The sequence below is a fragment of the Citrus sinensis genome, chromosome 2 (genome assembly GCF_022201045.2).
Source record: "Citrus sinensis cultivar Valencia sweet orange chromosome 2, DVS_A1.0, whole genome shotgun sequence".
In the NCBI taxonomy this organism is placed as follows: Eukaryota; Viridiplantae; Streptophyta; class Magnoliopsida; order Sapindales; family Rutaceae; genus Citrus; species Citrus sinensis.
In genome coordinates, this window is record NC_068557.1 from 5,010,402 (window position 1) to 5,021,233 (window position 10,832).

The 10,832-nt window shown below is 36.5% G+C and overlaps 2 protein-coding genes across 3 annotated transcripts; both read left to right on the plus strand.

Annotated features, from left to right (window-relative positions):
* Positions 1 to 882: 882 nt before the first annotated feature.
* On the plus strand, positions 883 to 4,202 carry LOC102609261 (WAT1-related protein At5g40240-like). 2 transcript variants are annotated; one of them, XM_015527732.3, is made up of 7 exons: positions 883 to 1,257; positions 1,352 to 1,420; positions 1,525 to 1,638; positions 2,677 to 2,914; positions 3,107 to 3,268; positions 3,355 to 3,506; positions 3,778 to 4,202. In XM_015527732.3, the coding sequence occupies exons 1-7, from the start codon at positions 1,064 to 1,066 to the stop codon at positions 3,893 to 3,895; spliced, it is 1,047 nt and encodes a 348-aa protein (XP_015383218.2). In that variant the 5' UTR covers positions 883 to 1,063; the 3' UTR covers positions 3,896 to 4,202. The 2 variants fall into 2 exon arrangements, with proteins under 2 accessions (XP_015383218.2, XP_006470391.2); XM_006470328.4 differs by having other exon boundaries at positions 885 to 1,257; positions 3,110 to 3,268.
* A 576-nt stretch (positions 4,203 to 4,778) lies between these two features.
* Positions 4,779 to 10,650, plus strand: LOC102608977 (protease Do-like 9). The gene is made up of 10 exons (XM_006470327.4): positions 4,779 to 5,488; positions 5,605 to 5,804; positions 5,999 to 6,179; positions 6,337 to 6,528; positions 7,648 to 7,880; positions 8,416 to 8,517; positions 8,664 to 8,714; positions 8,828 to 8,932; positions 9,010 to 9,126; positions 10,151 to 10,650. Exons 1-9 carry the CDS (start codon positions 4,891 to 4,893, stop codon positions 9,106 to 9,108), a joined length of 1,761 nt encoding a protein of 586 aa, XP_006470390.2. The 5' UTR covers positions 4,779 to 4,890; the 3' UTR covers positions 9,109 to 9,126; positions 10,151 to 10,650.
* Positions 10,651 to 10,832: the final 182 nt, after the last annotated feature.

The following is a 10,832-nucleotide window of genomic DNA, read 5'->3' on the forward strand; positions in this document are numbered from 1 at the left end:
GTGAATTGGCATCAACAATGAATAGCATCTTCCTCTCTTGATAGTTGAAAAGACAAAATTCCTATAATTGTCATTGTATATTTTTTTTTAATGGTTGATAAGAGCAATTAAAAGTCAAACCTTGCCATTCCCAACGAACGATAGAGAGTGTGTGTATTGTGCAGAGATGGAAAGGAGCAACTCATTCAAAGATGGTGTGTTATTCACAGCCATTCCCAGTGCTGTGTGTACTTGGATGGGTTTGGTTTTGACCCAAACTGCAGACAAACCAATCGATTTGCTTATTTTTTACTCGTTCGGTTCTGATTCTCTGAATCGAACTGAAAGATTTCGATTTGGTTATGCAAAAACCGAACCGTTTGCCCACCCCCACTACATAATCAAAAGTAAAATAATTAATATACCTATACATTTGAAAATAACATGTTTTTTAATATTAAGTAATGCAGCAGAAATTTAATATTTTAATATTTTGTTGATTTTAGAGAATATCAGCACAAAGAAATGAACTAAATTCACGTTGATTCGAAATAGTATCATGAACCTAGGGAGGTTAAGACTTATTGATTCCGCAAAATACTGAGAATTAACTATACTAAAAAACTCACACATAATTTTGAATTGAATTCAAATATATTTTCAAGGTTACAAGAGATGGCTATTTATAATAGTAGTAATTATCTTAAAGTATAAAGAAAAAGAAAACAAAGTCATAAACTAGAAAAAAATAATAATAAATTTTAGACAATAAAGAAATCAATCCATATTTTAGACAATAAAGAAATCAATCCATGTTTTAGACAATAAAGAAATCAATCCAATAATAATACAAATTTCGTCACTAAGTCTCATTGATTATGAATAAAATAATAAAAAATAGCAAAATCGGTGGCACTTGTAAAAATAGTTAGCAGACAGCACTCGGCAAAAATGATAGCTAAATTTTTCAAGCAAACATATTCTCCTCTTTCGATGGTTACCTTCTTTTAGTGGTTGGTAAGAGCAATCAAGAGTCAAACCTTGCCATTTTTAGATAACGAGAGTGTGTGGGTACTGTGTAGAGATGGAAAGGAGCAACTCATACAAGAATGGTGCGTTATTCACAGCCATGGTGGCAGCGGAGTGCACAATTGTAGGCGAAAACATTATATTCAAGTTAGCCACTAGCAAAGGAATGAGCTACTTTGTTTTCGTCTTCTATGCTTATGCTGCTACTACTCTTGTTCTCCTCCTCCTTTTTCCCTTCATCTATCGCAGGTATTTATTTACTATTATTCTGTCAATCTTCTTTTGATCGTCAATCACATCATTAATAAAAAAATCATCTTTAGTTTGTTAATATTTTGTTTAGTAATACGGCGTCGCTTCCGTTGTTCAAGTTTCCTGTCATCTCCAGAATCTGCCTCCTCAGCCTCGTTGGGTATGTTGAATTTTAATCATTGGAAACAAGCTCCGATCGATTTGTTCTGTTATTAATTAATTTTCTTGAATTTCAACCTTTTTTTTTTTGGTTGGGGAGAGCAGTTCTTTTTTTCGGATTCTTGGGTATACAGGTATAGCATATAGCTCTCCAACTCTTGCTTCAATGATCGGCAATCTCACTCCTGGTTTCACCTTCATCCTTGCCATCATTTTCAGGTTCCATCCTTTTATTTTTGGAAGTAGTCTTATATTTTTAGATAATTATATCGAGATAAAATATAAATTGGCCATTATAGTTTATTCTATTTTCTTAAATTGATTATGGACCGCAAAAATTATTCTTGATAGAGCAATGATGTTCCGTGACAACCAATGGACACGAAGCATGCGGATAAAAAATTATTGAAATATCTAAATGATTGGCGATTAAAATAAAAGTCCATATATATTATATAGGTCACGTCATGGTTTCACGGCATTTCTTTATTTGAAATATCTCATCGTTTCTGGACAACCTTCAACAGCTTTGCTTTAGATTTTTCAGCCATGGAATAGTGAAAATTAGTTAAGGAGACAACAAAAATAGTAGCGATTAAACAACTAAAAGAATAAAATTTTAGAAAGTTCGTCAAATTCATCAATTATCTCATTTATATGTTTCTGTATTTATTTGATCATTTCTGTCCATTGAGCCATTCGGTACTGTTAATTAATTGTAACAAGGCACAAGCGTTTAGCAATTACAACATGCCAATATCCCTGATGTTTTGTGAAAGTGTGAATGGCCTCATTAGAAAGTAAGTTTGCTCACTGATGTCTCTAATTTTCTTCAAAATGTCAACAAAGTCCCAAATATTTATATGAGTTTTACATCATATGCAATAAAAAATATACCATTTATTGCGGTTCTATAGGGATCATACGATTGTTAATAACTCTATTTATGCATCCACACATTGAGTCATGAATTTAACTCTCAAACTAATTCTAGTCGTGATCCAAACTGAATAATTAAGTAGATATTATTTGTTTTAGACATACAACACATTATATATAAATTGTGACCTGCGGGTAAATTATGCAAAAGAATGTTTAAATTGTCATATAGCTTTTATGGCGGTGGCCTACTGACTTTGGTTTGGTCCATTACTTTTTATCATTTTTGTTTTAGGTGTCGAATTATCTCCTCAGCTATCATAATCAAAAACGACTTTTTCATTTTATTTTTTTCACCTTTCTTATTTTCCGAAATAGGATGGAAAATCTAGCTCTGAGTAGTTTAAGCACTTGGGCCAAAATAATTGGCACACTAGTATCAGTATCAGGAGCAATGCTGGTGGTTCTTTATAAAGGCCCAACGATCATGTCGACGGCCTCAATACCTGCTCAATCTCTTCATTGGACTCCACAATCAACTCGGTCAAGATGGGTCATTGGTGGCCTATTGCTTCTTATTTCGAACCTACTTATTTCAGTCTGGTACATTATACAGGTACATAACAAAATTATGAGTAATGCTAAGAATTTCAGCATTTGAGTAAATCCCAACTAATGTGTCAGTTTATGTCACTATTACCGATAAAATTGTTTTGTCTTCATTATTATTGTAAAATTATTACATGAATTCTTTCATATACTTTCATATAAAGATTCTAAAGATTATTTGAATTCTATGACTTTCTAGCAGACCCAAATTATGAAGTTATACCCAGCAGAATTTATCGTAACATTGCTTTACTGCTTGTTTGCGACCATTATATCTGCGCCTATATGCTTCGTGGGAGAGTCAAATTTGAGTGCTTGGAGGCTAAAACCTGATATAGAATTGGCTTCAATTGTATATTCGGTAAGAATCCGGTGGAAGAGACTTGAATTCTAATGAAGGGGATCAATGGAAATGTCCAACGAAAGATTCTTTTCTCTTTGTTTCAGGCATTTTTTGGATTGTCATTTATTACTGTTGTGCATACATTTGGCTTGCGCATGAAAGGCCCTGTGTACACAGCAATTTTCAAGCCTTTATCAATTGCCATCGCAGCCATTACGAGTTTCATTTTCCTCAGCGAGGCTCTCCATCTAGGGAGGTACTATTATTATAATCAATTCCCCCACTAGTTAGTTTACTAGTCTTTATTTTGAAATTCGACCCGGTGCCGAACTTTTTATGATCTTTTGCTAAGTAAATTTTATAACAATATATGATTTAACTTTATATTATTTCTTATTCAATATCTATCAATCATAAATTATTAAAAAAATAAAACACTAACTTAGCACAAAATTTAAATCCATTTTTTTTTTCTTGTATGACTTATTAATGTCTTTCTTAATTATAATCTCCTGTCTTGCATGCAGCGTGATTGGAGGAGTAATAACATGTGTTGGGTTTTATACTGTATTATGGGGAAAGGCCAATGACGAAGCGGGAAAGAACAAAGACTCTTGTAAAATCCCATTGTTACAAAGTCCTTAAAGTTAAAGATATACGTAGATGTACAGTATCAAATATCTTATCGCTAGCTGCTTGTATGCACTGTCAAAGTCAATTGGAGTTAATAATTTTTTTTTTTTTTGGGTTATTTTGCTATGCCTTTAGGATGTATTCATCATTTTACACTTAGCTATGTGCTGTTTCTATGATTTTAGAGGTTGTCATGTCTAAGGGTCGGTCTCTTATTTGACTTAAAATGCCATTCTCTTGATGTCGTTTTTTAATTTCAGCGGTCAAATTATTACAATCCCAATGATCTCTATGTTCTTTGGTTGAATTATCCTTGTCATTTTAGACTTGTATCCTTCAAATGCTCTCATATTTACAGAGAAGCTAATATTGGCTCAGCTTCTTGTAATCACACTCGGTGGGATAGTCCTCTTCTTGTTATTTATAAGGGGTTCCACGAGGACTACTGGGGGCATGCCTAAGTATTGATTCACCTAATTCGGTCTAGGCCTGGCTGCTCTTATCTGTTTTTTTTTTTTTTCCCTCCAAATTAAAATGCCTAGGCTGTCCTCATTTTCTGTCATCAAAAGAAGGATGACCTTTAAGTCAGAGCATCAAAATAACGAGTATAAATGGAGACATTCTGGTAAGGAATTCTCAAGTTGAAACCCCCGCTCTTTCCTTTATCAAACTTACCTGCTCTGTGGTCTTAAGTGAGAGTCCACTTGAGAGTCTTCTCAAAAGCTTCAGAGCCTCGTGGATGTATTAGTCCCCTAAAGCTAAAAGCATAAAAGGTCAGTTGCCATTTGCCAATCCTTCAAAGGCCCACTCATTAGCGCTCCAAAAGCTTACAATATTGGGTTGTATGTCAGGCCCACAGGCCCACTAGCCCATCATCTCAACTCGCTCCCTCTCATTTTCACGAGTTCCTACGCCTGAGAGAATGCTATTCGAAAACGAAGAACCAGGAAAATTCTACAGAATCTGCTCAAGTGGCCAAACCCAAACCCTACCTTCACCACTCAAAAATGCCGGAACCCAGAAAACGTGGCCGTAAACCCAAACCCAAAACCCAAACCGAAACCGAAAGCGAAAGCGAAACCATCATGCCTGGTACTACAAAAAACGGCACCGTTGCATCACATTCGCTCCCCGCCACCACCACCACCAACGACAGTCGCAGCACTTCACCCGCCCGCCGCGGCCGCGGTCGGCCAAAGAAAATGAGAAAACACGCCGACAACAGCTCCAACGATAATCACAACAGTGCTAATAATACCAACTCCAACGTTGGGCACGTGGCATCCCCCGAACGGAGCAGGCACGGAGAGGGGAACGATATAACGATACTGCCACCGCGGTGGGAGAGCGTGGCGGTGAAAGCAGTGCCGTCAATGGACGCTGTGGTCAAAGTGTTCTGTGTCCACACGGAGCCGAACTTCTCGCTACCATGGCAGAGGAAACGACAGTACAGTTCGAGTAGCAGCGGGTTTATTGTGGGAGGAAGAAGAGTGTTGACAAATGCACATTCAGTTGAGCATCACACGCAAGTCAAGGTGAAAAAGCGTGGCTCTGATACCAAGTATTTGGCCATCGTTTTGTCTATTGGCACAGAGTGTGATATTGGTAAATTTTTTTTAAAACTTTTGTCATTTTGAATTTTCTTTAGTGAGTTATTCATTGAGTGATTATTTATGCCGTTTGTAATCGTAGCAAGTAGATTGATGATTTGGTTTCTGCAGCTTTGTTGACTGTTAAAGATGATGAGTTCTGGGAAGGAGTTTCACCAGTGGAGTTTGGAGATTTGCCGGCACTCCAAGATGCTGTCACTGTCGTAGGCTACCCAATTGGGGGTGACACCATCTCTGTGACGAGTGGGGTTGTGTCTCGCATGGAGATACTATCTTATGTTCATGGCTCAACTGAGCTTTTGGGATTGCAGGTAATAGTTCTAGATTTTGGCTTATCTCTATGTTAAATTTTGTGGCATACAGTTAGAGCTTTGGATTTGCTCCAATTCTGTTCAACTTCAATGCCATGGGTCATTGAATGCCTTTGATTGTTTTAGTTATGCTTGTTTGATCTAGTAGGTTACTGTATCATACTGATATCAGTTTTTGTAATATGCTATTATAGATAGATGCAGCTATAAATTCAGGAAATTCCGGTGGACCTGCATTCAATGATAAGGGAAAATGTGTTGGTATTGCATTTCAATCTCTGAAGAATGATGATGTGGAGAACATAGGTTATGTGATACCGACCCCAGTTATTATACACTTTATTCAAGATTATGAGAAAAATGGGGCATATACAGGTATCTTAACAGATGCCCTTTTTTTTTTGTGTTTAAGCGTCTCCATTATTGTTTTTCTCGATTGCACCTTTTACTATATGTTTCTGGGGTTTAAAGAAACATTGACGATCGTCGTCCTTTCCATGCCTAATTCTTATTGTTGTTTTTGCTGTATTAGGTTTTCCGATTCTTGGAGTTGAGTGGCAGAAAATGGAAAATCCGGATTTGCGCATTTCAATGGGAATGCGACCTGGTCAGAAAGGTGTCCGTATTAGAAGAATTGAGCCAACAGCTCCAGAATCTCATGTTCTGAAGCCATCTGATATTATCCTTAGCTTTGATGGAATTGATATTGCTAATGATGGAACAGGTGAAATTTTCCTCTCTTTTCCTTATTCTTCTCCTTTATTTTATTTTATCTTTTTACTTCTGAATAAACTGTTGAAAATATCTAGGTTTGTCCATTAATTTGCATGCTTGTAAAGACTAGACCTTCATGATTCACAATATTTGTGCTAAGAGTTGAAGTGCTTTATCATTGATAAGTCGGCCAATCTAGGAGTTTTATGCATCCATTATTTATTTTATATTCATTTGGAGTTGCCAACACGAACCTGTCATGCTTCCATATGATTTAGGGCCGTAGAATCCTATGAAAGTGGTTTATCTGTATAAGACTGATAAAATTGGATAAGAAATGTTATCACAGTAACCGCTTGGTATGGCTGAAAAATTGTCTTAAATTAGGAATTTCAGAAGAAAAAGTACCGGCCAGGAAATTAATTGCTAAAGCTTGTACTGGATGAGGAATTGAGGTAGCTTCTTCAGTGGCAACACAAAAGGGCAGGTAGGTGCTGGTCATATGATGATATAAATCCCTGGAAGCATTATTGTGTAGTTCTATTGATGGAGTTGGAAGCACAGAGATGTAAATGGGTGGAACTAGTTGATTAGCTCAATTTTAACAAATATGTTGCGCATTAACTATAGATCTGTGGTTGATACCAAATATACTCTGTAGGAGGTAAAAGATGTTGGAGCTTCGCTGCCACAATATAGGCAAAGCATTAGAGGTCTTACCTTTTCCAGGTGCCAATATGTGTCTTAAGGCCCATAATTACCTTTCAACCTAATACTAGCTAAAGCTTTGTGTCTATCTGGTGGAGATCATTTCACGCTACTGTGGTAGGTAAACTTGAGGGGGAAGGAGGCATAACCTTGTCAGAGCGTAGGGCAAGCATCCAGTGGAAATTCACATTTTTCTATTTTTGTTGGTTACTTCAATGATTTTGGGTTTATAATGCCTCAATTTAATGAGGGGTATATTCTCACTTGATGGGAGCTCTAATCTATTGTTTACTTGTAGTTTTTTCAAAGTATGTTAAAGAGTTTTTTTCATGGAAACATTCTGGTTTGGTTTCTGCTATATCTTTGTTTTCCTTTTTCCGACCTGCAATCTTTCTAACTTCTCTTTTGAACTGAATTGTAGTTCCATTCAGGCATGGGGAGCGTATAGGTTTTAGTTATCTTGTTTCTCAGAAGTACACTGGAGATAGTGCTGTTGTAAAAGTCCTCCGGAATTCAGAGGTTCATGAGTTCAACATAAAACTTTCAACTCACAAACGGCTAATCCCTGCACACATCAATGGCCGACCTCCTTCTTATTACATCATTGCAGGGTTTGTCTTTACAGCTGTGACTGCTCCATATCTGCGTTCTGAGGTGCGTGGCACTGGTGATCTCTCTCTTCCTCCTGACTTGGGATCCATGGTTTTTTAATTTCTTTCTCTATGCCCCCCTTCTTTGTTGATTTTTGAATAATCATTATCTTTATTTTGTGTGTGTTTGTGTGTGTGTGTGTGTGGTAATATTGGTTTCACCATTTAACATCCCAGAACTGATAGTACAACTTGTAGCTTGCACGATTCCCATTATTTATATATGGTTTCTATCGCTGCACTATTATGCCCCTTATCAAACTCAAATGATAGGGAGTAGAGGTGCTACTCTGTCTCAAGGCTTTTCCTGTTATGTGTATTTTTGTATGCATGTGCATGTATTACCTAGCTATATTTTCTGCTGTTAGGTTTTGACAGCTTGTTGGTGTGAGACTTCTGTTGCATTTGTGTCTTTTTTCTATTTTTGTTGAAGATATTAAGTATTTGTATTTGGGGCGATAAAATGTGATCCATTATTTTGGGCCCATGAAATGTTGTCCACATTCCAATATTTGATTCTTATTTGTATTCAAATCCAGTATGGAAAGGATTATGAATTTGATGCTCCGGTCAAACTGTTGGACAAGCTTTTGCACGCAATGGCACAATCAGTAGATGAACAAATTGTTGTTGTTTCTCAGGTTCTCTCTCTGATTCATTTCCTGAATTCTGCTTTCTTAGTCTTCCAAATTACTGCAAGTTTCTCCGTATTTGAATTCAATTCTTTTGTATTCCAAAATTTTCACTAGAAAATGATTGTTGTTATATAATCTGAAATTTGTGCTAGGTCCTTGTGGCTGACATTAATATTGGATACGAGGAGATTGTCAATACGCAGGTCAGTTTTATCTCATACAATAATGGTGCCTGCTTCTGCTAAACTGCTGGAAGAAAGGAACAAATAGGACTTGACTGAATTTATTAAATATTTTCTTTTGTTTGTTTCTTTAGGTTCTTGCTCTCAATGGTAAGCCTGTGCAGAATCTGAAGAGCCTGGCTGACATGGTGGAAAGCAGTGAAGATGAATTTCTAAAGTTTGATCTAGAGTACCAACAGGTTCTCTTTCTCTCTACCTCGCTGTTCCCCTTACTTTTTATTTTTTATTTTAACTGAGTTTTAATTTATTTGAGCAGATAGTGGTCCTAAAAACTAAGACTGCCAAGGAAGCAACTTCTGATATCCTTGCAACACATTGTATACCTTCCGCTATGTCCGGTGATCTCAAAACTTGAGAGAATATTGAAGAGAAGGTATGGAAGAGTACCCCTCTTTATCTCTCTCTCTGCAATCTGTTTTTGAATGAAATCATTCTATACTATAATACGGCAATGTTTCTTTTTTACTTCAAGAGGGTATAGGAGCTCGCTGTTAAGGCTGGGATCTTGTGATTTTGTACAATTTTGATATCTTGATGGTTGTCGAGGCATCTTTATTTCCATTGTTTATCTTATATATAGTATGTGTTTATTGGAAGAAACCTGGGAACCTGGGAGCATTTGAAAGATGGTTTTGCTAGAGCAAGAAGTATCTTTTGATGTTAATTTTTAATATAATATTTGGGGTATCATTTTTTGTTTGAATTTATCATATAACTGAGAGAAGATAGAATATCAATAGCTGATCAGCTCACCATAGTCTTCGTTGTTACTTTCATTTGAAATATTTGGTGTGGTGTTGGTTGCTGGTAGCAATTATACTGCCTTTGCCTAGGAAGTTCCTTGAAATTTTGTTCTCCATCAGAATGTGCATGTGCTGGTTTGTCAGGTTTTAAATCTGTTATCTTGCCCTAATGAAGACTTCTAATTTCTGGCAATTTGCTTTCCCTGAAGATGCCATTATTGTTTGTACATTGTATGCCTTCACCTGAATGTTATTCATTCTGCTGGATGGAATAGTGAGAGTGTTCTCATTGTGAAATAAAACTCATACAAGAGTTGCTGCTGGTTTTTTATGAGGATTATTTCTGTTTTTGACAGCGACACTATTTTGAGCAAGTGAGAAAAAGTATTGTACACGTTCACTTCTTCCAATTGTGGATTCTTATCACCATTTCTTAGATCTAGGCGTACTGGCTGAACCAAGCAAAGTTTTCTTGTCCTTTAGATGCTTGTTATTTGTCATATTGTTTAGTTGTATTCTTTATACAAATAATATTGCTGACAAGTTCCCCTTCCTGTTTCAATGCAACTAATGAAGCTAGCTGTGAAACATATTTCTACGTCATTGTGCCACCCTGCGTTTTTGTTGGAAGTAATCTTGAACATTTTTGTGTAGGTTATTGCATAAGGCGGACAACTCTCAGGAACTTGGAGAGCTTGGGTAGAATGATGGAGAGTTGCGATGATGAATTCATGAGGGTTGAACTTAAAAAAGACAGAAGGTTGTTCCTCCCTCTTTTGCACTGAACCATGCTAAAATTCCTCTTAAATCCATATGCAGAGCAATATTAGAAATCGAATCAACCATAGCACCGATAGCAGCGACTCCCACAATTCTGTATACGGTTTTGTACCTTCAGCTATGTTAGATGATAGTGGTCCACATGTTCAAAAGAAAAAGTTAAATAGAAATCTTAAATAACGTGTAGAAGGTTGAGAGTTGATAGTTCCTTTTTTGCCACTGCCATAGAAATTCTACTGTGGAAAGAATTTAAGGATAAACTGTTTGGACCAATGGAACATAGAAGTTGGCCATGTATTATGTTTCGGCCTGTGTTTTTCTTCTTCTTGTGGATTAAATTTGCTACAATTCTGTCAGAGAATTTTTTTCAGTTACTAGTTGAGTTCTCAAGAATGTGTAATAACACATCATCAGGTTTCCAAAATACACAAACAGGATAAGTCTTAGTCTTCCCACTACAATTGAATCACTAGTATCCTTTTTGATGAGGACATTGGCTCCACAATGTTGAACCTGGTATTACAGCCTGAAAAATAATTGTACTCCATTTTGTAAT